General features: G+C 53.4%; 1 protein-coding gene across 6 annotated transcripts in view; it reads right to left on the reverse strand.

Annotated features, from left to right (window-relative positions):
• Ephb2 (EPH receptor B2) overlaps window positions 1–27,829 on the reverse strand; it is a 186,784-nt gene that overhangs the window by 12,206 nt on the left and 146,749 nt on the right. For 2 of the 6 annotated variants that reach the window (XM_076565440.1, XM_076565444.1), the window contains 4 exons: window positions 17,564–17,688; window positions 9,096–9,258; window positions 7,130–7,238; window positions 6,296–6,360 (listed from right to left, as the gene is read on the reverse strand). In XM_076565440.1, coding sequence (XP_076421555.1) covers window positions 6,296–6,360; window positions 7,130–7,238; window positions 9,096–9,258; window positions 17,564–17,688 — 462 coding nt within the window. Of the gene's footprint in view, window positions 1–6,295; window positions 6,364–7,129; window positions 7,239–9,095; window positions 9,262–17,563; window positions 17,689–27,829 lie in introns of all 6 variants that reach the window. The other 4 variants (XM_076565439.1, XM_076565443.1, XM_076565441.1 and 1 more) reach the window with 3 other exon arrangements.

Consider the following 27,829-nt stretch of genomic DNA (forward strand, 5'->3'; position numbering starts at 1 on the left):
TCACGCTCCTCAGAGCCAGGAGAAGCCCTTTTTTGCTCAGACTCAACACCATGGGTCATGGTGCCTGGCTTTCAGCTTCTTGAGTTTCAGCACAACTCGGGGAGATCCTTTCTGACAGGCTATCTGGGTGAGGGAGGGCAGGAATGAAGTCACTCCAGGAGACTCAACAAAAGTCGGCATCTCTATGGGCAGCAGCCAGAGGCCATCCCCAGCCGGGAAGCATGTCAGGATGACTCGGGGACAGAGGCAGGCACCTCTGCCTGGTACTGCAAGCCACTCATGACTGGCCCCACCCAGCCCTCTGCTCTGTTTGATCCACTAGCTGCTCTAGTTTGGATGAGGTCTGTTCCCTAGCAGGCTCATGCATGAGACTTAGTTCTCAGCACAATGTGTGGAGGTAGTGGGCCCTTTAAGAGGCAAAGCATTGGAACACAACCCTGGGGAGGAATGGATGGAGGTTTGTGGAGACCAGTTAGTTCTTCAGAGAGATTAAAGAACAAACCCAGTCCTCCTACCTGTCTTTCTATGCGGCCTCTCCCTGTCACACACACTCCCGCCATGAAATCCTCTACTACAGGGCCTTCAGCAGAACAGCTGATTGAGAGTTTGATTAACCTCCTTTCTTGACACATGATGCTGCCTCGGGTGTTTTGTGACAGCAGCAAACAACAGATTGCTAACACTAGTTAGTAAGAGTCCTTTCCTGCCGGGCAGTGGTGGCGCACGCCTTTAATTCCAGCACTCGGGAGGCAGAGCCAGGCGGATCTCTGTGAGTTTGAGGCCATCCTGGTCTACAGAGTGAGTTCCAGGACAGGCTCCAAAGCTACACAGAGAAACCTTGTCTTGAAAAACAAAATGAACGAACAAACAAACAAACAAACAAAAGAAGCCTGACTGGACTTCTCCAGAAGAGTCTGTGGCCGTTCTTAGGACCACGGCCCTGTCTCCACTGTCAGTCTATGACCCCAGTGTCTGTGACTTTTCTATCCTGGTCTACAGTCTCCAAACACCATGCCCACAGCTCCCTGGGTCCCCTTTCCAGAACTCTATGGTGCCTGGGGTGTTTTACATTCTCCCACAGGAAAGCAGAGGCAATTCTATCTTGTTCCAGACTGGTATACAACAATACTCAAGGAATGCTTATTGCAAAAATCACAGTAATTCACTTATGAATCTTCTTCTCATTTGGGGCCACAAGTACCTTTGAGAATTTAATGAAAGCCACAGTTCCACCCCTTGGAGAAGGATTCCCACGGGTGTGTACATTCCCGTATTCCACATGCAATACTGGACTTCACGGGCCATGGTGAGCTCCCACGGTCTAATCCCAAGTTAGAAGCCCTTGCTCTAGTGCCCGACCATGAGTGTGAAGGTGGTATACAGCAGATACCTCATAGACACTTGCTGCATACACATTCAACGTAGATTTACTGGGTACAAATCTGTTCTATAAAGCTGGTAGTTTTAAACCCAGTCACCCCTTCTAATGATCCTTCCAGGTAAAATGCTCTCAGGCTGAACCTTATGACGTTGCTAAGATCTGATTGTGTCTGACCTACAAAAAACGACAACTTCAGCCGGGGAGTGGTAGTGCACACCCTGAATCCCAGCACTCAGGAGGCAGAGGCAGGCGGATCTCTGTGAGTTCGAGGCCAGCCTGGTCTACAGAGTGAGTTCCAGGACCCTATCTTGAAAAACAAAACAAACAAAACACAAAAATCGCAACATCATCTGGTCTGACTCAGTTACTCCCCCTGGCTGGAAGACTGGTACAGGAAGGTAAAAACGACCCGTTCAAGGAGACACAGGCACAGCTGACGGACAAGCAGCGGGGTCTGACCCAGGCAGCTCGCAGTTCTCTCTGCTGTCCACCCAGCTGCCAGTTTTCCAGGCACAGCAGATGGCCAACAACTTCATGGCCAGAAAGGACACCTCACAGAATAGCCCCCAGGAGCAAATGCCGGCCTGAGCCTGGGTGAAGATGTCCACAGAGTCAGCAGCAATACTGGGCTGTTGTCTGCAAAGCTAATGGCTGTGAGTGCCACAGACCGCCATCTTGAATCTAGATGGCCTTCTCAGGAGACAGGAAGAGAACCAGGCATGCAGAGAGGCCTGGGTTCAAATTCCATCCCTGTGGCTACTCATGCTCACAAGTGAACTACTGCATGTGTTTGAATCCAGGTTCAACCAGCTGTGTGGGCCCCGTCACTCAACCTGTCATCCTGCTCGCCACAAAATTAGCATAATAAACAATGTCCCTCACTAGGGGACTATGAGGATTAAATGAGAGACTCGTGTGTGTGTGTGTGTGTGTGTGTGTGTGTGTGTGTGTGTGTGTGTGTGTGTGTCTGTGCGCGCACAGGTGCATGGGGATAGGTGCATGTGTAAGTGTGTGCAGACACCAGAAGACAGTCATTTCTCAGGAGCCACCCATCTTGGATTTTTTTGGGACAGAGTTCCTCCCTGGCCTGGAATGGCAGGTAAGGCAAGGCTGGCTGGTCAGCGAGCCCCAGAGATCCACCTGGCCCCTCTTCCCTCCCAGTGCTGGAATTACAATCGGGTACCACATGCTTGACTTTTTTTTATTTCCTCCACAGGTTCTGGGGATCAAATCAGGGTCTCATGCTTCACTACGAGTATCATTTCCACAACCCTGGAGGAATTTTCTAAAGGACTTAGCATCTCACAGACATATAGCAACAAATAATGGTTGTCTCATGTAAAGTAGACTTGGCTTTTATTAAGTGTTACTATTATAACGACACTATTATCATGCTAAGATCCACCGATTCATCCAAAGGATCCACCGTCACTCTTTCTATGGTCTATGTGAGGATGTCAAGGCTTAGAGAGGTTCAGTGTTTTTCTCCAGCTCAACCAGCTGGCCAGTGGCAGAGCAGGGATGAGAAATAAGGTCAGCCCCTCTGGCTCCACATCCAGACACCCTAGAACTTGGTCCCCATTCAGAACGTGCATATGGCTGGGAAATAGGAGTCTGTGTTGGTAACTCTGAGCCAGCCACACACACTCTCCTTCATCTTGGCTGTGTAAGGCTATGGGGGTGGACATGGGATCCGGGACATATCCTGCATAGCTCTGAGAGTTCAGGGCAGGGAACAAAAGCTCAGTATTAGAGGATATTGATCTCTGAATAAATCCTGGGGTCTATTTTAAAAATAAATCTCAAGCCGGGTGGTGGCGGCGGTGCACGCCTTTATTCCCAGCACTTGGGAGGCAGAGCCAGGTGGATCTCTGTGAGTTCGAGGCCAGCCTGGGCTACCAAGTGAGTTCCAGGAAAGGCGCAAAGCTACACAGAGAAACCCTGTCTTGAAAAACAAAATAAATAAATAAATAAATAAATAAATAAATAAATAAATAAATAAATAAATAAATAAATAAATAAATAAAAATAAAATAAATCTCAAGCCGGGCGGTGGTGGCGCACGCCTTTATTCCCAGCACTTGGGAGGCAGAGCCAGGTGGATCTCTGTGATTTTGAGGCCAGCCTGGTCTACAGAGTGAGTTCCAGGACTCTCTCTCTCCCTCTCTCTCTCTCGTGTGTGTGTGTGTGTGTGTGTGTGTGTGTGTGTGTGTGTGTGTGTGTGTGTATCCATTTTCTTGTTATTGGCTCAGGCTTCAAATTACCATGCTCCCAAATGGCTCTGGGTGGTAGAGGAGGGGACCTGGCCTTGCTCTGCCTTGGTGGGATGGACATCACACGAGGAGGTGGTGGGACTCAGGTCCTTCCCAGAGCTTCTGTGAAGTCTGGGTGCTGGGATCTAAACTCATAGGGGGACTGTTAGAGAGATTAAATGGTACCCATGCATTGACCATGAAAGCAGGTTTCTGTCTTTGTTGTTGTATGTGTGGGTGCATGTTACACGTATGTGTGTACAGGCACCTGTGCATGCATGTAGAGGCCAGAGGTCAACTTCATACACCTTGTTTTTTCACTGACTTGGGGCTTGCTAAGCAGGCTACGCTGTCTGGCCAGGAAGTCCTAAAGATCTTGTGCACTCACCTCCCCAGCCCAGGCACAGCAAAGAGAAATTCCACAGTTTTCACATGGGTGCTGGGGCTTGAACTCAGCTCCTCATGCTTGAGAGGCAAACACTTTACACCCCGATCTGTGGAAACAATTCTTCCTATCTTTTTTTTTTTTAAATGTTTTGCCCACTTGTCATGCTTATGTACCATTTTACACGCCCGGTGCCCAAGGAGGCCAGCGAAGGGCTGCTGGATCCCCCGGGACTGAAGTCGCCGATGGTTGTGAGCTGCCATGGAGGTGCCAGGACTTAAACCTGCTCCAAACGAGCAGCCAGCGCTCACATCTTCTGTGCCATCTCTCCAGCCCCAACAACACTTAACACTCAAGTGCACAAAATGTGTCTCCATCTGCTCCCATGATGGCGGCTGGAGGGAGAGCTGCAGTCGTGACTTCTTCCTAACACACCAGTGGAATGTGTCTGCCACTTCTCAGTGACCCTTCTCCTGTGATGCTGACGATGGCCTTTCCCATCGCCCCGTTCAGTAGTCACTTGAAGATCTTTTTTTTTTCTCCTGAGACAGGGTTTCTCTGTGTAGTTTTGGTGCCTGTCCTGGATCTCCCTCTGTAGACCAGGCTGGCCTCGAACTCACAGAGATCCGCCTGGCTCTGCCTCCCGAGTGCTGGGATAAAAGGCGTGCACTATCACCATCCAGCATCACTTGAAGATCTTAATGGAAATGTTAACAGCTTATTTTTATATTTGTGTCCAGAGTGATTTCTAAGCCCAGGAACTTTCTCTTCAAACGTTTTGAGCTGATCTGCATTCCAAGGCTCTGCTCTCTCTTGCCCCCCCCCCCCCAGGCCAGCAGTACAGGGCTGAGGGCTGAGGATGTGGCTCCGTGGGTAGAATACTTCCTAGCATGCACAGAGTTCTGGGTTCTAACCCTAGCACTATGGAAACTGGGTGTGGAAGTACATGCCTGTAGACCCAGCACTTGGGAGGTGGAGGCAGGAGGATTATAAATTCAAAATCATCTTTGGCTACATGGTGAGTTCAAGAAGAGCCTTGGCCATATGAGACCCAGACATTACACACACACACACACACACACACACACACACACACACACACACACACACACACACACACACAGAGGCTGAATCCAACCACTTCCTACCAATGCCCCTGCCCCCTGGTATAGCCGCCACGGTGTCTGGCTTGCATGGCTCAAGAGCCACCTCCCTGGCTTCCCAGCTTCAGTGTTTTCTCTCGGTTCTCCACACAATATCCAGAGAAGCCTTTGCTGGGACTGTAACAGAAAGTCAGTCCTCAGCTCAGAACTTGCTGGGGCTCCCCACTTCACTTAGAGGAGAAGCCAAAGTTCCACATGGCTGACAATCACACCCACCTCCCATTCCCACCCTGACTCCACCCTAGCCATGCCTGCTCCACCTACAAACCTTTGCACTGGTTATTCCCCTGGCCTCCAGGGCTCTCCCTAACTATTCCCCTGGCCTGCTGTGCTCTTCCTTGGAGTTATCTGAGCAGCCCACTCTCTGAGTGCCTTTGCGTCTTTGTTCAAATGAAACACTCTTGATAAGGCCCTCACTTAAACCCCCACGTAAACCCACAACACCCCTGCCCCCCACTCTGTGTCCATCTCCTTACATAGCTCACTCGTGTGTGTGGTACCCACTGTGTGCTGGGTGTCCCGTTAGTGGCAGGGAGACAAGTCCAGATCTGGAGAAGACCTGCCATATCTGCAGGGAGACCAGGCAAGAGCTAGGACGATGTCCCTGGTAAGACGGGCTGCACTGGCTCAGACGAGGGTTAAGACTGGGATGGGTGGAGTCAGGGAGGGATGGTGCTGATGCATGATGGGGTCATCACAGGAAGCGCACATGGAACAGCAGGGCAAAAGCCACAAAGTGAGAGGCAGCCTGGCACATCCAGGGCCAACGCGGCTTTAGAGAGGGGCAGGGGAGATGACTCAGGGGATAAGGGCACTTGCTGCACATCATGAAGACCAGAGTTCGGATCCCAGCACCCATGTAACAAGCCAGGCGTCCCACAAGCACCTGTCACTCCAGTTCTAAGGGATGTGACGTTCTCTGTGCGGGCATAGGTAGGTGTACATCCCCCACACACCCCAACCCTCCATGACTCATACACTCATAGTCACATATACTCCTGTGCACACATACATGCTTAAACACAAATGAATCTTGAAGGAGGGGGAGGAAGAGGAGCAGCAGCTGGAGGGCTGCGTGGAGATGGCAGAGGAGGGCCCCAGGGTGGGTACGTACTGTGGCCACTGGTGTAGTGCTGCAGCTTGTCGGTGTACTCGGAGTCGGCGCGCTCAAACCCCCGTCTTCTGGAACAAGAGCAAAGGGCTGGAGCCACCTGGAGGCACCCGGGGAGGTGGGAGCCACAGTAGGTGATAGGGAGAGAGGGTGGGCAAGCCCTTCAGGCCACTCCCCTCTGGAGGTGGTGGTGTCTAGGCCTGTCCTTTGTCCACCCTTGCCCTGGTCCTCCTTGTCCTTCCCATTCTCCCTCCTCACACCCAGGCTCGCTCTGTCTCCTGTCCTCTCTGCAGCCAAGTCCCTTTAAGGGAAGGTTCTAGTTGTGACTTCCGATTCCACTAACCTCAAGAGCTCTGTCTGTCTGTCTGTCTGTCTGTTTGTCTGAGCTTGCTCTGGTCCTCTCTGTCTGTCTGTCTGAGCTTGCTCTGGTCCTCGGTTAGGGAGTGGGGGGAGGGGGATCTCTTTGCAGCCCTCAAGGATTGACTCAATCCTCCTGTCTCTACCTTGCCACCTCCACCCCTGCCCAGCCCCTCCTGGCTAAGCTCCTCCTACATTTCCAGCACTTCAGCCTCTGCCTGGGGAAATGAACAGTATCTCTCTTCCTCATCCCCACAGCTCCCAGCATCACGCCATCATCTTGCCCACTGTTCTGGAACGGTCCTCACTGCTGACGTGACTCAGTGTGCAACCCTGTCCACGCACTTGTTTGGACAGCACCTGATTCTACTGTGTGGGTGGCCGATGGTCACCTAAGGTATCCTGGCCTCCTGGAACCCCTCCCTGCCACCAGAAGCTCCCAACTATGGAGGACGACCAGGCCCAGAAGCCGCCACCCACCTGTTACATACGATGGCAATGACGACCACGGCGATGAGGAAGACTAAGCCAGCCGCGGAGGAGCCGACGATGAGAGGCAGCTTCTCCTTGATGCTGGTCTGGTACTCGGCTGGAGAGACAGTGCGGTGGTTATCAGCCTGGTGTGGAGACCTGACCCTGCCTCTGTCCTCCAGCATGATGGTCTCAGAGGTGACCCCTACCATCCCCTCTTGCTTCTAATCCAGCAACTGCCTCATGCTTAGACATGAGAAGGCAAAGGCCTCTGACCAGTTTCAATCCTCACTTCTTCATCTATAAAGTGGGCACAGGGACCCCCGCATTCCCATGCTGAGGTGGTAATAAGCAAGAACGGCTGAGGCCCGGCTCCCTGGACAGGAAGCCTGACCACGCTGGGCAAACAGTCTGTCAACGGAGTAATACCTCCAAGATGGGGAGACTGACAGTTCTCATCCCATAGGATGGTGGGTACATCTCTGACAATTCTTGGCTCACAGTGAACACTCAGCCAGCTTGGACTCCCATTGTTACCATTTGCAGTGTCAATCAGAGACTTCCACAGCAGCCCTGTGAAACGCTCTCTACAGTGGCCTCTCATGCTTGAGGAAACCAAGCTTGTGGAGGTCAGAGTGGGCCTGAGGCTATCCAGGAAAGAAGAGGTCAAAGCCAGCATGCCAGCTCATCTGCCTGCCCCGAGGCCGGGATGTGAATGACAGCGCACAGATGCACTTGGCATCAGCTGGGCCGGTGCCAGCTGCCCCAGCACCCCGTCCATGTTATTAAGAAGAGGAGCTTGTCAAGGTCAAGGGGGTGAGGTCATTTTGGGTTCTTAGTGCCTGCACATGGCCTGGCATACAGCGGGGCCCTGGTACAGAACTGTTGAGTTAATAAAGAGGACTTGGGATGGTGCCCAGTCCCTGGCCAGTGAGCTCATCTGACATGAGGGGCACATGGGAGGGCAGAGGGCAGAGGAGGCAAGTGTTGGAAGCCAGGTGAACATACAGGGAAGCCTTCTATAGTGGGACAGGAATTTATGGTCATCCAAGAGCCTCTGGATGGTTCAGCCAGATGAGAGCCAATATCCACACTCCATGGCCAGAGGCAAAGAAGCGACCCTGAAGTCTAACCATAAGAAAGTGTCCCAGAACTTGGTTGGTTGGTGACGGGCCCATGGAAAGGACACTATTCTAAATATATGTGTCCTCAAACCAATTCTGAGCTAGGTCCCTAAGACTCATATACGTTTGATGTTTTTGGTGATGATGGTAACATAATCATCATCTCTTTCATGGACAAAAAGACAGGGCCAGAGAGGTTAGGTGACATGTTTGCAGTGACACAGTCAGGGCCAAGCCAGAAGTGGACTGCCATCTGTCTTGCTTCAGAAGTCACACCTCTTTATGATCTACTGTTCCTCAAGATTATTAAAGCAGAAATGGTACTCAGAAACCATATAATCCAGTATTGGAAAACAAACATAGCACATAGGCCCATTCCTTTGTCCAGGGCAGACATTACTAATTTATCCCAGCACTTCTTTCTGCTGAGTTTAGATCGGGTTTCAGAATTCTCAGTCTCATTGCAACCTGCTGGACTTGTAAATGGTTACAATATTTACCATCTCAATTAAACACAATGCTTTTTTTGTTTTATAGATAAAAGTCCAGAGCAGGGAAAGAAAAGGATTCGATTAGCATGGATGTGCAAGTTATGTCTGACCTCCTAAGTGTCCCAGAAGAGGAAGCCGTCTCACTGATACGATGGTAATAGAGAAGCAGGTAATTTGTGGGCCACAGAACCAGAGGCTCTAGGGCTAGCTGTGTAGTGTGTATCATGCACAGAGGTTCACATCTGGGAGGAAGGGAGGTGACCTGCTTTCTGGTCAGCACAGGCTTCCTAGGAATAGGACCCCACATTCGGGCACTTGCTCACTGGTTGGTGGGGCCGGTACTTGGCGCTCCCCACTTACCTTCTGTCATGGTTTGGAAGTACATCTTGCCACTGTAGCGCCCATAGCCCGCAACGGTGCGTGCCCGCACCTGGAAGACATAGATCGCGCCGGCTTTGAGGCCCTGCACGGTGACCGTGTTGGTGGGGCTTTTTACGGCTGTGGCGTTGTACTCACTGAGCTCCTGCTGGGGAACAGAGAAGACGGTTACAGAGAGCAGGAGCCTGCCACCTGCTGCTGCTCCTTGGGCAGGCCCTTTCCAGGGCCAGGTTACCCAATCATGCCTGTGCCGAGTGACTCAAGAGGGCTTCCCACGGAAGCAGGCATAGCATCCTTCTGTCTTAGATCTGGATAGGTGGCCTGCTTTGGCCACTGGAATACTCTAGTAGGCACGGGAATGGGCATGGTGCAGACTCCACATGGTGCCCGATGATCTGGCTAGGCTTCTATGCTTTCACCATCTGCCAGGAGAGGGGCTTGAACCAGGTTCCAGAACTAGGGAATTGCAGCTGGTTCCTGAACAAAAAAAATGTGTGGAGACTGTGACCCAACTCTTAGCTGAAATACGGCCATTTAACTCACGGACTCAAATCTATGAGCAAGTAGCTACCTCTTGTTGTATGCCATGATGTTTGTGGGATTGCTTGTTTTACAGCATTATCTCAGCAAGAGCTGACAAATACACGCATGTGGAGTGGCCACTGTGCACACATTTTAAGGATGAAGTTCTTGAAAACTGCAGTATGGAGACCCATTTCATCATTTCTAGACCTGGCTCTGCCATGGGCCTTTGTTTGTTTGTTTTGAGACAGGGTCTCATGTAGCCAAGCTAGCTTTGAACTTGCTATGTAGTAGAGGATGACTGACTTTGATCTTCCTACTTCGACCTCCCAAGCGTTGGGTTTATGGGTGTGCACCATCATGCCCAGTTTTATGTGGGCTCTTTGCATTTTAGGAAGGCACTGTGGCAGCTGAGCCACACCCCCTACACCTCCATCCTCTGCCTTGATGAGTTTTTCAGATCACTTGCTTGGTCTCAGCACCCTAGGGGGAGGTGAGAACCAAGGCTTGGAGAAGGACAGTGACATTCAAGTTCACACATACTGTTTAGAGGCTCAAAACTGGGCTCCACATGGAGCCACTTCTAGTGCCCAGGACTTTGGGTATATGGGACATAATGTTTCCATCTTTGAGAGATGCAGATCACCATTCTGACTTTCTGGGTGTTGCCCCAGGCAACCTGAGGAGAACAGGACAAAGACCCAGCTGAGCAGTGGGACTACAGATGGGACAGGGCCTAGACTCAAGTGGTGCATGCTCACACATCTGGCAGCTACTCGGCAAACCTTCCCTGAGCATCTTCCTCATACTGGGCCTTGGCTGAGCACTAGGGTCCCACAGGAGACTGAGGTGTAAGCCCCAGCCTCAGAGCTCCAACCAGAACAGCTGCATGGGGGTTCAACCTCTCAAAGGAGGGGAAGCTGATGGACAGCTCTGGGTCCTTTTCCAACACAAAGACACCCAGTCACACATGTTGATCATGTATGTGTGTCAGGTGCACAGAGTCCCAAGTGCATCCTGAGACAGTGAGAGAACAACGTCATCCCCAGCACTGAAGTGAACCTGCTTCCCGGATTCAGACACTGCTCTGCTGCTGGGATCATAAGAGCTGCCTAAGAGGGAAAATTGCTGGCTATGAAGTTCCCACAGTGCAAGGGAAGTAGAGAAGGCTGAGAGGAGAGACCTGGCCTCAGTGGGGGTCCACAGTGAGGTCAGAGAAAGCTCCCCGGAGAATGGAGGGCTCTGGACCGACCTTCAAGAATACACAGGAGCCACACAGGCAAAGAAGGGTCTTCTGGCGGTAAGAGCAGCAGGTGCAAGGGGTAGAGAAGAGCCTGGGATACGAGGCCAGAGGGGACAGGCCTGGGAGTGTTTCCTGCTGTGTCCCATGCCAGGGAGCCAGGCATGGTTCTTGGGAGGCCTGGCAGGAAGCTGCTTTTCCTGGGCCCCAACACCTGTGCTCTCTTTCAGGGAGCCTCCTGGGCCCCCCCAGCTGTGTGCCTCCTGTCTTGGAGCCCCAGAACATCCGCTGGCTCACCAGAGGGAGGGGATTTCTACCTCATCCTCTGCACTGTCAGCAGAGCTGCATTTTATTCTCCTGCATCAAGAGTGGGATTTGTTTAGCATCGTGGACATTAACTCCACCCAGGATCACAGGTCCACATGACCCACATCTCCCAGTCTCTCCCAATATGTGCCCACTGTTCCCCAGCCACCCCAACTACTTACTGGCACATACAAACAGGTTGCTTAGATGAACAAATAACTTCTATTTTACTTTGTTTTGAAGATAGAGTTTCATGTAGCCCAGGATAGCCTGGAACTTGCTATGTAGCCAAGGATGACCCTGAACAGATAATCCTCCTGCCTCCACCTCCTAAATTCTGAGATTATAGACATGTACTACTGTGTCCAGTTTATGTGGTGTTGGGGGTGGAACCCTGGGGCTTGGGCATAGTAGGCAAGCTCTTTACACACTGAGCTGCAGCCTCAGCCCCAATTGATAAAGAATATTTTAATATTAATTTATTAATATGTATGATATTAATATAATGTATATTATATATTTAAAAATTTGTATTTGAGCCAGGCAGTAGTGGCACATGCCTTTAATCCCAGCACTCAGGAGGCAGAGGCAGGCAGATCTCTGTGAGTTCAAGCCAGCCTGGTCTACAAAGCGAGATCAAGGACAGGTACCAAAACTACACAGAGAAACCCTGTTTCGAAAAAAAAAAAGTATCTGTACGTATGCAAAGCTCTTGAATATGGAGGTTAGAGGTCAACAAGAGTGTCTTTTTTCAGTTGTTAACCATCATGATTTTTGAGACTGGGTCTCTCGCTGGCCTGACAAATTAGGCTAGGCTGGCTGGCCAGCAAGTCCCAGGGATCCACCTGTCTCCACCACCCTAGTGCCTGAATTAGATGTGTGCTCTGCTGTGCCCATTTTTTGTTCTCTCTCTCTCTCTCTCTCTCTCTCTCTCTCTCTCTCTCTCTCTTTCTTTAACATGGGTGCTGGGGATTGACAAGCATTTCACCAAATGAACAGTCTCTCCAGGCCCAACTTTATAACACAACTAACTATATTCTATGCTCTATCTGGTGCATACATTAAAATTTAATCTTGGGCCCCATATTTTATTTATTTCTGTGCATGGGGCCCAGAGCCTTAGGGGAGTGTTCTGCCACCAAGACACACACCTCTGACTGGGTTGTATCAGGTGATCCCCTACTTCCTTGGACACTAGGCTCTTGGCCAGGTTCCCTGGCCTCAAGTGTTCTGTCCTCCTCCATCCAGCAGCTCCCTGCTCATTATTCAGGGCTCAGCACAAATGCTAACTCTCATGGGGACCTTTTGGATGTCTCAGCCAGGGGTAGTGGGTGCAAAACCTCTTCTATCGTTCTAATGCACGTGCCTATCTTCTCTGAGGATGTGGGTTTCCCCAGGGCAAGGGCCACACAATTTATCTCTAAATGCTCCTTATGGACATGCGTGGCCCACATACAACGCAATTCCAAGACTGACCAGTAGGTGCCGCTGCGCAACATGATTTCTGCTCCAGCACAAAGGTTGGAGTCCACATTCTGGGTGGGTGCCACTTTAGGTTTTGAATTCCTGATGATGTGAGGACAAGAGAGGTAATCCTGGTGTCACAGGTACCCCGGGAGAGTGAGGAATCAATCCAAGCAGATTGCTTTCCTAAAGTCAGGCACAGGATGAAGATGGGACCAGATGCTATTTTAAATACCAAGTTTCTCTTTCACTTAGTTGTATTGTGTACTCAGGATGGAGCATTCGCTTCCCTGGGGCTTGGTGTGCCAATCCAGAAAATGGAGCAATAAATGCCAAACCTCTAGAATTTGATCAGGCAGCACATGGTTCATGGAGCTGCCAGACAGACTGTATCGATCCAGCCTTGTCTCTGGAGTACCACTGGCTGGGTATCACCAGGTGATGGGAGAAATGCAGGGAAGTCTACCAGGGCCACTAGACAGAACCAGGCCCCAGCCAGCCTGCTTGGCTGCTTGCCTCCTCCCTCCCTCGCTCTTTCTATCTCTCCCTCCTTTTCATTTTGTTGAGCCAGACTCGCTGGCCTCACTATGTAACAGAGAATGTGATCTTGAACTCCTGAGCCCCCTGCCTCTACCTCCAGAGTGTTGGGATTCCAGGCATGCACCACCATAGCTGGTTTGCAGCCTTGACCTTCTCATCCCCTGCAGCCTTGGCCTTCTCATCTCAAAGGAAGGTAACAGCAGTGGGTTACCGCCACGTGACTGTGGAGGTCCCGGAGAATATGGCTAGAGCTTTTAGTATACAGATGCGGGTACTCTGCACAGTAACTCCATAAATGCCAGCTCTCACGGTCATTGTCATCAACACTGTTAGAGAGCAGTCCACACCGTTGGTCTCAAAATAGGGAAAGGAAGGCCGAGGTGATTCCTCTGGACAGATCCTGTTCCAGTTTCACCAAACACAGCTGGACCTCCACAGTTCACCCCACCCCCGTCCTTGTTCCCTGTCTGGAACTCTCGCCTTTCTTAGCTACTGACAGGACATTTCTCTGGAATTGTCATTGACATAGCTGTCAGGGCCCCTGCATCGCCCAGTGACTCTGCTTCCAGCTGTGGAGAACACGAACCCATGGGCTCTGGGGAACTGCTAAAGGAGGCCACCTCCCCAGGGACGCTGGATGGATGGAAATGGCCGGCCTGCTGCCCATTTGCCCTGCAGCCTCGGGCAATGCTGTCAGTCCAGGCACAGGGACAGCAGCAGGTCCCAGTAGATCTGGGGAAAGGACAAACCACAGAGATCCACTCTTGCTCCTAGAGGGCCTTCCTGGAGACAAAAGAGAGGACTGGGGAAGGTGGAAGTGGCCCTCTAGTGGGGGAGGCCCGGCGTTCATACTAGAAAGTTCTGGAACATTCCAGAGAGGAATAAATTGTGGGCACAGGGCAGATCCTAGATGCTAGGTAAGAGCCAGCCACGGCTTGCCATGTATACATCTCACCATTGCAACCTGGCTGCCCTTCCCAGGGGATGCTAGAAGGCCAGACATCAGGGAAGAAGTTGATCTTGCTTCCCTGGCACCACTGTGAACTACTCCTCCCTCTTCTTGGGGCCTGAATGATCCCAGGCTGCACCCTCAGCGTCCACTGACCCTTGGCCCATTAGGGCATCCTAAGCCTCCTTGGTAAGTGCCATGCCTATACCTGCAAATCTCCTGCCCCTGGAACCAGCACCAACCCCAGAGCTATCCTGTCATGTCCCTGGGGTCCTGGGCATCCAAATGTCTCAACCTGCCACCTCTCACCAACTCTGCTACCAATCTTCTCCCAACTCAAGCAGCCACTGTTTCTCACTTGGTGTCCCAAGCATCTCTGGGTCCCCCCCTCCCCCAGCCTATTCTATTTTCCACACAGTGGATGGATAGATCTTTAATGCAACTGGAGTCAGATCCCAGCATTCCAGAACCTTCTATCACACTCTAAATCAAATCCAGACCCATCAGGCCTGGAAGGCAGGGCACACCCCAGCCAGCCTCCCTTTCCAAATGCCCCCCTGTGGTGTGCCCTCTCTCTTGCAGTGTTGTTCTTGTTGAGATTTGAGATCTTTTCTCTGTTCCCCTGATGCAGCTGCTCAGCTCTGCCCCAGGGCCTTTGAGCCTGCTGCGCCTGCTGCCTGAATAACTGCCTTCATCACACATCCCTCTGTGAACTTCTCTCAGCTTTCAAACCTCAGCTCAAATGTCCGGGATGCAGGCCTCCCCTCACCCACGCCACGGCTGTGGACCTCTCTTAGGTACCTCCCACCCCGAGACCTTCGCTGGCCCTTCCGCAGCAAATACCCCACGTGACTATCAGTGTCCCAGCCTTTGTTCTTCCCAGATGGCGGAGTCCTCTGCAGCCGGAGTCAGCTGGTGAAGTCAAATGTCCGTCCTCTGACGGCACGTACATCCCAGGCTCTGAGCAGAGGGGCTAACAGAACGGGACCCGGTCCTATCTATATGTTAGAAGTCATCTCAGAAGTGACCTTGGGAGAGAGCTGGGAGGCAGGCGCACCAGGGAGAACTGAGAAAGAGAGATGGAGGCCAGGTCCTTACTCTGCCACTCAGTATGGGGCGCTGACAGGTCAGTGTGCCTCGGTGCCTCAGTTTCTCCTCAGTGCCTGAGGATGACTGTGGTGACGGCATGGTGTGCTCTGCACACAGAGAGGACTATGAGAAGTGAACAGTGGCCACTCGGCTGCTGTGGAGCCACCTAGCCCCCGAGAAAGCAGAGCGGTGGCACCCAGCCCACGTCTCTGCCAGGCTCCCAGGCTTGCCCGTTGCAGTAGGAAATGGGTCGCCATCAGGACTGCACAGGGATTCCTCATTTCCGCTCTAATCTTTGGGGAAAAACACTTTCAGTTTCATTTAATCACAAAGTTTCTTAATTAGTTTTTTTTTTCTCACTTTTTCTTTCCTTAATTTTTTTTTTCAATTGCTAAGCTGCCCTGCTGGAGGGAGCAGAGACTCTGGCCCTTGCAAGGCTAGGCTTCCTGAATAAGCTCGCAGGCTGGCAGCCTCTTCCAAGTCCTTCAGGACCCAGTGAGAGGCAGGGCTGCTTTTCTCAGTAGAGACACTCAGGCCCCTCAGTGGCCCCTTCCCCGACACATCCAACGAGCACCTATGGAGCGCCTACTGTGTACCCGTCACTGGGACACAGCAGAGCTAAAGTCTCGCCCTGGATGAGTTCACAGGGCAGCTCAGTGCTGTCAGTAGGGGCTGAAGAGAAGGTGGAACATTGGCCCTGGGCTTGGCAGCATGGGAAGGCTTCCTGGAGAAGGCCAAAGACGTTTGTGCTGAGACACCGGAGGATGAACTGGGGCTGGCTAGGGTGGTGGGGAGCAGGAAGTGACTGGTTCTTGTTTCATTCACAAGCTCCATCCCTCACTCTCTGCTTCATCCACACAATGCTCCCATTCATCATTCACACCCTAGGGAGACCGGGCCCCCGCTGCCAGCACTCGGGCTTCCCAGAGAAGAGGCCGAGTCTGTGGGAAGATGCCTGCTGATGGCAGCGATGGCAGTGTTTTGGTGGTACCCCCCAAAGATGTTGACAGGCAGATATGAGAGACCAGGGAGAGAAGATTGATGCAGAAGTCAAAAGCTGGACCCCAGGACATGCAAAGAAGGCAGGGATTGGAAGCACTTAAACGAGAGGCTGCGTTAGTGTGTGACAGGCAGGTCTCAGCTGACGGAGTGCTAGGGCTGGGTGGGGGACCTCAGAAAGTGGGGCTCCAGCAGGCCTAGCTGCCACTGTCTCCAGCTTCTTCTCGAAGCCTTAGCGGCACGACTCCCCACCCATCTCCTGATCGCTGTGGGCTCACCCCCAATGAAGGACTTGCCATCAGTCAGTGACACCTTAGTCTAAACAGAAACCCTATGTCTCCTTTCCCCAGAGCCCTTGTGGTCTCTCTGGGTACAAGGAAGAGGGGTTACCAGTCAAAGGAGCAGGTTACAGGGCCTCTGGTGTTTATCCGTGTGGGAGGCCAACTGTTACATCCATTCTTTCAGACCTGGACTGTGTGGACCTCATGTTCTCTGGTCCCGGGTGGTACTGCCCTGAAGTACTAGCCCACCCTGTAGGAGGCAGAGCAGGGAGGCCAGGGATGTGCCTGGTGTTGGTTCCTGCCTCCTCTCTTTCTCCTCAGGGTCCCCAAGGAGTGGCAGACTCCTCTCCAATCCACCCATGTGGAAATGGAGGTCCAGAGGGAAAGGACCGCTGCCTGAGGATTCAAATGGGTTCTGGATGAGTAGTCTCACATGCGTGGCTTCCAGCCACAGGGCCCTGAATCAGGAGTGGGAGCTGTTCTAACAGGTCAGGGAGAAATCCCCCCATCCAGTCCAAGGTGTCTAGGTGGAGACAGGCCACAGCAGACTCAGAGTGGCTCAAAGGAAGCGCAGCTTTCTTCTCTCGGCCTTTAGGAAGAACCCTCTTGTCTATCGTCGGCTCACTGTGGGCTCACCCTCAACGGTGGACTTCCTATTAGTCACCCACACCTTAGTCTGAATAGAAGCCCATCTTTCCCAGAGGCCCTGTGGTCTCTGTGGGTACACCCCACACAGGCACTTTTAGGAAAACTAAGCTTTTTGTTTTTAAATAGTTCATCACCACCTCAGGCCTCTGGAGGTCAAGTCCGAAGAGGTCTCGAAGGCAACAGGACTGAGTGTGGCATGTCACTCAGACAGCTAGCTGGCCCCCTGGACCAGAGCAGCGAGACTCACAGAGCTCAAGGCACCTGCCCACGACCTCACAGTAGGGACGGTAGAGCCAATGGAGCGCCAGGCAGCCCGACCCTGCGGCTGGCGGGAGAGTGGACACCAGGCTGAGACCGGGAGAGGGACTCTTGGGGAGTTGGGGCCAGGGGCGGGGGGACAGGACACGGTTACCTTCTCATAATACTGCAGTTCATAGTCCAGGATCACACCGTTGGGCTGGTCTGGCTGGGACCACGACAGGGTGATGCTGTCCACAGTGCGGCTCACCTGATGCATTATGGACACAGTCGATGGTGCTGTAAGAGAGGCCAGAGGTCAGGGGTCACTGTAATAGAGGCCACAGGTCAGGGGTCAGGGGTCACTGTAAGAGAGGCCAGAGGTCAGGGGTCAAAGCAGGCACGAGGAGACGCAGCCTATCTGCCGTGGGCGGCTGTGGGAGCCATGCCCCCGGAGCACCGCCCCTGGCGAGGCAGCTGTGGCTATTACATATTTAGGAGAAACCTTCCGGCTACACTCACTCACCTGAGCAGGGCCTGGGTAGATAGGGAACCATGAGACCCATGAGAACCGGAGCAGAAAGCAGGGTGGTGGGGGTCAGGGACCAATAGGGAGTGCTGGACCGCGGTGGAGGCTGGGGTTTCTCTCAGGGCCGGTGATAGTGTCCTGGGACTAGATGAGGTACAGTAAACACACTAACCGCCACTGTGCCGTACACGTTGAACCAGTCAGGTGTGTGCCACAGGACTGGTTCAACGTGTATCACCTCAACCACGTCCATCAAACAGTCCATCTACCAGCCCCGGCCCAGCAGCGACCTGTGTTCTCAGCAAGGGGTTAAGATGGGATGTAAAGTGGCCTGTGCTCACTGCCGGAAGGACCCTCACAAATGATGTAGTCCCGTTTCTTCCTTTAGTATGCGTGGAAACTGAGGCCTCAAGAGCCTCAGGCGCCAAGCCTGCCATTGCCATATTCTCTGATCCTTTCGTCCTTAACACTCTAGTATGGTTTCGGCCTCTTCCGCCCGGGAAAACCTGCGGTGTGTCCCAGTGGCCCTGTGGAAGGTGGTACACAGCGGCAGGGACCAGGGTGGGAAGTCTCCAGAGCCCTGTTCTTCCTAGAGGGGGCCCATCCAAGCCTGGGTTCCAAAGTACGCCCCTGGACCTAGGGTTCGTGGTCCCATGGGGCCTGAGGACTCACAGGATGGAGGAAGCGCCTGCTAGCCTCTTTCCGGGCTCCTGAACAGGTCTGTGATGGGCAGATTTCCCATCCTAGACAAAAAAGAGATACCCGGACGCTGATGCCAACCCTTCTTCTCCCAGTTCCCACCTTGCTTCCCAGGGCTTTGGCTGAACTGGGCACCAGCTTGGCTTAGTCCTTTGGGAGCTCAGGGGCCTCTGACATTGGAACTGACTTGGCTACTTCCATTCTGCCTCATCTCCCCCAGACTGTCCCGTGTCCTCTATGAACTGGCTGTGTGGCCTTAGGTGAACTGTCAACCTCTCTGGGCCAGACTAGCCTCTGTACTCTGTTGGATTCGTGGTCCGGAAGCTCCAACACTCCACCTGTTCCCCCAAAGCCCTTGGCCTAGAGGCCAGTGTGGCTGAGTCTGGAGTATGAGACTCCTGTTCTGCTCCCCCCACCACCCGCTGACCTGCGGCCTGGGCAGGGTCTTTCACCTCTGGGAGCCTCAGCTTCCACACCCTTGTTTTCTGCAGCAGGGTCGCTGGAAGTATGGGAGGTGTGTGTGTGTGTGTGTGTGTGAAGGCTGGGCAGGTGGAGAGGAAATACTTCTGCCAGCGCTAGGATCCCTCCAGAGTGAAGCCCCTCCACCTGCCAATCAGAGCCACACAGACTCATGGGAGAAAGGTGCTTCTTTCCACCCAGTGAGTGCCCCTGCCCCCCACCCCCTAGGTCAGCACCACACTAGGCTTTATAAAGAGGAACCAGAGAACCCAGACTGGAGCCAGGGAGCCCCCCCCCCCCCTGCTCTTCTGGAATCTCCAAGTCCACTCCTAACTGCCAGGCAAAGTCGCAGAATGTGTCCTGTGTGCTTGCCTGTTTTCAGCTGGTGCCAGTCTAACGGGGAGACCTGGACAGACCTCGCATTGCTTACCCACCCCCAGATGTTGACCCTGCACGCCTCAGGGCTCTCCACCACAGTCCCCTTAGCTCTGAGCCACTGAGTGGCCTCTTGAGGGGGGTGGGACCATGCTGCTGAGGCAAGTGGGCCTAGCCTTTGGAGTCTGTCCTTGTCCTGAAAGTCCTGGGGTATGACAGAAGGATTGGAGTAGGTGACTGCCTGCTCTTTACCCACTCAGCTCACTTTCTTGAGGACCCTGGGAACCTATGATGCCTACCCAGAGGAGGCCCTGGTTACTGACCCCCACAAGGTCACTTTTCATCGGCTAACTCAGTTAACACACAGGCCATCTCTGAGTTGGACATTATTATAACCACTCATCAGATTAGGAAATGAAGTCAGGAGGGATGAAGAAACCTGTCCAAGGCTATGCACGCAATGGAGGCCAGATCCAACCCCAGGCAGACTCGGGGCCAACCAACTTCTCCCTGCAGCAACCCTTTTTGAGGGCCCCTAAGTTGCCTTTTGTCTTGGTCATTTGTTACACCAAGAGAAATAAAGCCAGGATAGTATGTATCCACAGTATGGATACACCACAGTTGTCTGAGCATCACAGGCAGACCAGGGAAGCCTACAAGGGGCTTGTGAGGACACCCTGTGTTCCAGGCTGTCGTCTCACAGCCAATCTGCCCCCCTCCAGGCACGGTGGGTCCCACGGGCTTGAGGGGTCTGGGCCGCGGCAGGCTTGGGTTTCAGGCAGATTCTGGGCTCTGAGCCCCTAAGCCGCATGACCCAGGCATGGTGAGGAGGCGGCATCTGCCCGGAAGATGATCAAGGCAGGCCGGGGGGCTGGCCCCTCTCTCGGAATCCAGGGATTAGCAGTGAGAAAAGGACAGGCTGGAAGCTGTCCGGGCCCCTCCCGCTGCCGCGCCCACCCTGGGTCAGGTTACCCTGGAAGTTGGACATCAGGGAATTCTGGTATTTTCAATTATCAGCCGGGCACGCCAACAGGCTCTGGGGTCAGCGGTGCCCTGTGACCCTTGCCAGGAGATGGAGCCCCAGGGGGCAGAACACAGAAGAGGCCTGTGGTTTGAGGGGGTGGGGGGGGCCGTCCAGCCTGCTCCCCTGCAGCAGGTGGCCAGGGGGCTGCTGGCCTCTAGCAGGACCTGCGGAGAGTGGGGAAAGCCATCCCTGACAGGGGCTTAGGCCAGCTGAATCCTCTCTGTGAGTTATGTTTCTTCCCTGAGGCATGATGGAGCTGATGAGGGATTTCTGAGGGTGGATGAGGAGATATTTACTACAAGGTGGTCCCCACAGACGAAATGGGGGGCCAGCTTTTAGTCCTAGATGCCAGCGTAAGTCACAGAAGGAGGCAGGAACGCTGACTGGCCGGGGCTAGGTGGTCACACCACCCCTCACTTCCTGTGACTCAGTATCTCAAAGTGCTGAGGGTGAAGGAATTCATGACCAGGTGAGAAGAACCGGTGAGCTAAGGCACCAGGGGAGCGGCAGCCACACACGGGCGGTCCAAGGCTCCACCCCAGAACCATCTACTGCCCTTGCTCCCATGGATGGCCACACAGCTATCCCACCTGCCACGGAGGCCTTGTCTGGCACCCCCCCCCATCTTCTCTTTCCCAGCACCACCCACTCTGTCCCTTAAAGTTCCCAAATACACTGAGGTCCTTCTCAGCTGGGTCTTGGCTCCTGCTTTTCTGCCTGGAAACCTCTTCCCTTCCGCCTTCCAGAGGTCAGTGGCCCTCCTCTCCAGTCAGGTCTCCACTCAGATGTCACCTGTTCAGAGACACCATGCCTGTCTTTCTTCTCCGTCTGAGACACTTTCAATCCTTTACCTGAGACAGCGTGTGGCTCCGAGTGGGTGTTTCGACAATACTTATTAGTAGGAGTGAGGGAGGGAGGGGAGGAGGGAGGGAGGGAGAGAGGGGGGGAGGGAGGGAGGGGAGAGGGAGGGAGGGAAGGCTGGCTTCAGGCAAATCATCCCCCCCTCCACCCAGGCTCCTTTCCCTTAGCACTTCCTGCTGCCTTCCCAATACTCACTCATACTTTCTGACATGAACAAAATTCGAGTTCTTAGCTAAGTACACTGTGCCCAATTAAAAGACTACATTTCCTCAACCTCCCTACTAGCCTGAATGACCATGTGTGCTTGCCAGTAGATATAAGCTGAACTATTATATAAAGCCTGAAGGAGGTCACTTCACAAAGAAAGGAGTCTCCTTCTAATTCACATTTTCTTAGTGTCTGGGACATGAATGTGATGTCGGGAGAGACTGCAGCTAGTTTGGCCCATGAGGATAAGAAGATGTGTTGAGGAGTCTGGGCCTCTGATGACTCCATATTTCCTATTTTCCAGTATTCTTTACAAATCAGAGAAAGGACACCTCCACCCTGTCCGAGCCACCACGCGGACTGGTTGTATCACTCATGACTCTACCCTCTGTCTGTCACTTTTCAGGTTTCCTCTCGCTGGTTCTGGGACTGGCTGGGTGACGTCCTTTGGCCAACGGGATACAGGCAAACATGACTTCAAAGGCCCCCTGTGTGCATCTACCTGGCTGCTGTCTCGGTTCCCTGTGTCTGTCAGGGGTCTGTACCCAAGACAATCGGCTAGAGCAGGGGTTCTCAGCCTTCCTAATTCTGTGACCCTTTTAACACAGTTCATGTTGTGGTGACCCCCGCGGCCCTAAAATCATTTCATTGCTACTTCATAACTGTAATTTTGCTCCTGTTATGAATCATATTGTAAATATCTATCTTTGGTCCTAGGCAACCACAATGGGGCCGCGACCCACAGGTTGAGAAACACTGTGCTAGGGGCTTAGCAACGCGCAGCAGCTGGAGCCACTGCAGGACTGACCAACGGCCCTCACTGCCAGACAGGGAGCCCTGGAGCAGATGGACAGCAAGCACAAGCACGCCTCCATCAGGACCAAGGCTGCCATGGGCTGCCCAGAGGCTGGCAGACTCGCTGCATGTGGCTTCCCTTCCCTCACCAGCTTTGCCGTCCGGCCTGCCCTACGTCCCTCCTGGATTATGCAGTGAACCCATCTTCAATGGCACCTTCAGTCAGCGACGCTTTCCCAGCTCCGAAGGATCAGAGCACAGGATGCGGTCTCCCTCGCCCTCTCTCTCCTCTTCCCCCAGGCCCCTGCCTCGAGCTCTCTGATCCTCTCAGCCTCCCAGGGAGAGAAGAGGGTGAAGACAAGTTCATATCAGTTCCAGAGCAGAAGGCATTGTGTGCCCAGACCCAGCAGGGCATGAGGATCAGAGGAATTCGGGGATGAGAAGGGGCTTTGAGAGTTCAAAGTCTTTCGTCGAGGGAGCCACGTGGCATGGTATCATGGACACAGACCTGGGCAGGGTGCCGGGGACCTGCTATGCTAAGGACCCCCGTGGGATCCTGAGAAGCCACTTAGGAATCTCTCTGGGCCTCAGTTTCCCTTTGTACAGCAAAAGATGTGCATGAGATGAGCTGGGGCCCCTGTGATGTGGGGTATTTCAATATGACCCTGCCCCTGTGATGTGGGGTATTTCAACATGACCCTGGTGACCTACTGTGATGAGCAGGCCCATGACCCCAAAAGATGTCTACACCTCTATCCTGGGGAATACGGTCCCTCATGTGTCAAGAAGGGCCTTAAGGGGGCTGGAGAGATGGCCCAGCGGTTAAGAGTACTGGCTGCTCTTCCAGAGGACCCGGGTTCAATTCCCAGCACCCACATGGCAGCTCACAACTATCTGTGTAATTCCAGTTCCAGGGGATCTGACACCCTCACACGAATGCACATAAAATAAAGTTTAAAAAAATATTCAAAAAAAAAAAAAGAAGGCCCTTAAGATGGGAGATTTTCCTGTATTACCCACATTGAGACCCAACTTAAAGAGTGGTGCTTTCCCAGTGGGATGCCCCAAAATGTGTGAGGCTGAAAAACTAGGCATCCTGTGGGTGACTGAGAGCTATCATAGGTTCTAGGCAAGGACTTGAAGGGGCCTCAGTGGCTCAGGGTGGCTCACAGCTGAAGGAAACTGGGCCATGCCTGAAATAACCAGAACACTGTTTCAATAGACAAAGGCTGGAAGCCAGGCCTGGTGCTCCAGGGGCTAGAACCCTAACTACTCAGGAAGCTGAGGCAGGGGGATCTCAAATTCAAGGTCTACCTGGGGGTACAGAGTGAGTTGAAGTCCAGCCTGGGCAATTTAGTGAGACCCCACTTCAAAATAAAAAGGGAAAAGGTATATAGCTTGGTGGCAGAGTGCAAACCTGGCATTTATGAGGTGCAAAAATAAAGATAAAAACTCAGACCCCACAGCCCCAGCAGCAAATCGCATGTCCCTGCTTAGCTACAGAGATCTGCATAGCCTCAAAACTGTGAGGTCCTACTGTGTGCACCTGGCACTTGCTAAGCCTGGGTGATCTGGCATGGTGCCACACTATTGCTTATCCCTCTATTTGCCGCGGCAAAAGCCCATTTCGCAGGCAAGGGAACTAAGGCCAGAGAAGTGAGGTCTTCCTTACAGATGGGACCTCAGCTCAGAAAACACAAGTTGCTCTCCTTTCTCCCACGTGACCAGCTAGGCTGGGAGGACAGGGCACGCCTCCAATGGATCAGTCTGTTGTCCAGCACTTGTGACCGTGAAAGCTGCAGTCACCTCCCTGGACACAGGAGGGACAGCCAAGGGAGTCACCTGCCTCATATCTGCAGGTGCCCTGCCAGCCCTGGCCCTGATGATCCCGCTGCCTCCTGCCATGACGGCTGTGGGCAAATTCTTAACTCAGTGAACAGCTCCTATCAAAGTACCAAAGGGCCTTGTGACTCTGTGAGACTCAAGGATGAGGGCCCGCCGAGCATCCGCATGTGCTAAACAAGTTCACTGGGCATCATGCTGATGCAAGGGACCTCTGGGTTTTGAGTACCTGCCGATGTCATGCATCCTGGGTGGCACTGGGGACAGTGGCTGAACTCCCCACCTTAGCCCCATTAGGAAGGAAGCCCATGGGGAAGAGTGAGCACATGTGAACTTACTGGCTAGGCCAAAGCTATTGGCTGGGGACAACTCGTCATTTGAATGCCCACATAAATGCCACCTCTTCAAGAAGCTGCCTGCCTTGTCCTCTGGTTTCTCTGCTCGTGTGTGTTCTTGTGTGAAAGGGCAGGATGGCCATGTGGCAGAGGCCAAGGGCTCTGACGGCTGGGCCCAGTCCTGGGGTCTTTCATTCCTAGATGGGCATACGGCTTGGCATTTCTTCTGGTGCAAGCCCTGGAAACCCAGCCAGCCTCTCTCCTCAGTCCCCGAGTGCCACTCGTGACTGGGCAGAAGGCACTCCACAGAGGCAGAGAGTGGGCGGAGGAGCGTGACGGCTTTATGAAGTCAGAAGGTGGGTGCCAGGGGACAGTGAGTGCAGCCCAGTGCTTGCCCAAATGAAAGGCTTTTTCCTTTTAAGGCAGTGAACTAGGTATTTATAAATTGAATTTTAGGGTCTGTCCAAACCCCACCACCTGATGCATTGGTCCCTGCCTTGTTTCTCTGCAGTCTCCAGCGTTGCCAACCCCCTATCCCCTGCACACCCCCCCCCCAATCCCATCCTCTTGCATACACACACACACACACACACACACACACACACACACACACACACACACACACCATCCCATCCCCTTGCACACACACACACCCCTTATCCCATCCCCTTGCACACACACCCCATCCCTCCCCCTTGCACACACACCCCCATCCCTCCCCCTTGCACACACACCCCCATCCCTCCCCCTTGCACACACACCCATCCCTCCCCCTTGCACACACACCCCCATCCCTCCCCCTTGCACACACACCCCATCCCTCCCCCTTGCACACACACCCCATCCCTCCCCCTTGCACAACACCCCCATCCTTCCCCCTTGCACACCCCCCCATCCCTCCCCCTTGCACACACACCCCATCCCTCCCCCTTGCACACACACCCCCATCCCTCCCCCTTGCACACACACCCCATCCCTCCCCCTTGCACACACACCCCATCCCTCCCCCTTGCATGCTTCGCTGAACCATCTGAATGTTTCTGGACTGCTCCCTGTGGGTTGTCCCCTTCTGGGTGCTGGGACAGCCTCTGTGAGGAAAAGCAGACCACTGCACGTGGGCGGTAATGGTGATGCAGACAGACAGACAGACGCATAGTGATCAGAGACATAAAACTCAATTTTAGCTGCAGGAATGCGAAGCCCTGGCACTGGGCTGGGAAGAGGTGTCTGAGTCAAGACCATCAGAGAGTTGAGCTCAGGTCTGAAGGCAGGAAGAAGCCACAAGTGCAAAGGCCCTGCGGCAGGAGGACCTCGTGTTTAGGAGGAACAGGGGAACCCTCTGTCCACGACCTCCTGCACTTTTCTCCCTAGAGACACTGCTCTCTGCCCATCCCACCCCTCCAGTCTTCCTAGCCCAGCTCAAATGCTTCCTGCAGGAAGCCTCTCCCCTGGGAAAGCAGTAGTCTGCACTGGTGGGCGTTCCTGGGTCTCATCCCAGGCCGCTGTGATACAGGCTATGTATCTACGTTCTACCCTGTACCTACGGTGGACATCCTTACAGGCAGAACCGTTTGCTCTGGGCTGGACTCAGAGGCCAAGGGTGCCAGGGGTCCCAGAGGTCCCAGGCTCAAATCAAGAGCTGAGCCGCTTAGTGGTGGGACCGCTCTTGTGTTTGCCGCCGACCCCCCCCCCCACACACACACACTTAGCCTACTCACTGGTAACGTGTGAGGGAGGGCTGTATGTGGCTGCCCAGCTCCTGACTGGGCTGTGAGATGAGGGGCTTTTCAGAGCACTTGGAATGGAGAAAAGTGGGAAAGGGAGTAAGGCCCAGGGTGCAAAGGGACTCGGGCTCCGCTGGACTCAAGTTTCTCAGAGTTGAGTCCCTCAGTAAACAGCAGATGCCACTCCCAGGCTCTTCCTCAGGAGGCCTGGATGCAGACCAGGAACCTGTGTTCCGAAAATCTCCTGTCTGGTCCTGCCAGTGCACAGTTTATTTGGGGAAACCGAGACCCAAGTGAGGAAGTGACTTCATGGGTGCAACAGAAGGCTGAGTCTCTGGTTTTTGCCCAGCAACAGCAGGGCCCACTCTCTGAAGGCAAACACACCTCCCACCCCCTTGGTGCTGGCCTTGGCCGTGGACTTGCTGTGACTGCTGAGGAATGCCGTGTGGCTCCTGCCACACGCCCACCCTTCACCTGGAGAGAAATGAGCCTGAGGAGGGTGCTGAGTCACAGAAGAGCCTGGAGAGAAAGCCTACACCATAGATGCCTGCTTAGCCCAGTAGGCCCCACAAGGGGAGCCAGCGACCCACAGGGTCCCAAGTGAGAGAGAACACAAATGCTACTCTTGTCTACTGAGCCCTGAGGTGGTTTTGTTACACGGCGTCACTGCAGTGATAGCTGACCATTACACTAAGGACATACGCAAACAAATGCCAAAGCCAGGATGGAAAACCAGGTCCTCCTGTGTATGTGTGCCTTCATGTGAGTGCATGTGTGGAGGCCAGAAGTTAACCTTGGGTCGTTCGTCAGGTACTGTCCGCCCGAGACAGGTCTCTCACTGGTCTAGACTTGCTGTCCAGTGGACTCCGGGGATCCTCCTGTCTCTGCCTCCCTAGCACTGGGATTAGAAGCTTGAACCACTGCACTTAGTGTTTATGTCAGTTCTGGAGACTGGACTCAGGTCCTTGTGCCTACAGTTAGTGATTTACCTACTGAGTCATTCCCCCAGCCCCTCCTTCTGTTTTTCAATCCTGAGGGCTCCCCCAGCCCCTCCTTCCAGAAACGCCTCCCCTGCACCCCCTTCTCTGAGCATGTCCAGTTTTAGACAGGAGAGACCCTTCTCAGCAGCCCAGGCCCCACCCTTTGCAGCTAAGCACCGAGGCTCTTAGCAACAGCTCTCCCCTTACCCTGGGCACCCAGTAGGTGCTGGGGAGGCCCCCAGAGCCCCGGAAGAACTCTAGAAATTTCCTTTCTGCCTTCTCCCAGTGGAGAAGCATGGCTCCTTCCCATTGCTGTTGCCAGGGCTCCAGCTGAGTTTTCTCAAGATGAAGAGACTCACCATTGGGCCCCATGGGCTGTTGGGTATCTTCTGAGGTTCTGTAAGGTGTCTTGCCCCTCTGGACCCCAATCTAAGGGTAGCTCTATGTTCTTATAGCAGTTCACTGTTCTAAACAACTGGATTTGGGGGTACATTTGTTACTTAGCATTACCATCTCAGTAGCTGACTAATACACCCCCCCTCACACTTTCAGCCAGTTACATCTCACAGTCCCATGAGAAGCTATATTCCTTCTCAGACACAAAAACAGAC

This window comes from Peromyscus maniculatus, chromosome 2 (assembly GCF_049852395.1).
Source record: "Peromyscus maniculatus bairdii isolate BWxNUB_F1_BW_parent chromosome 2, HU_Pman_BW_mat_3.1, whole genome shotgun sequence".
NCBI classification, from domain to species: Eukaryota; Metazoa; Chordata; class Mammalia; order Rodentia; family Cricetidae; genus Peromyscus; species Peromyscus maniculatus.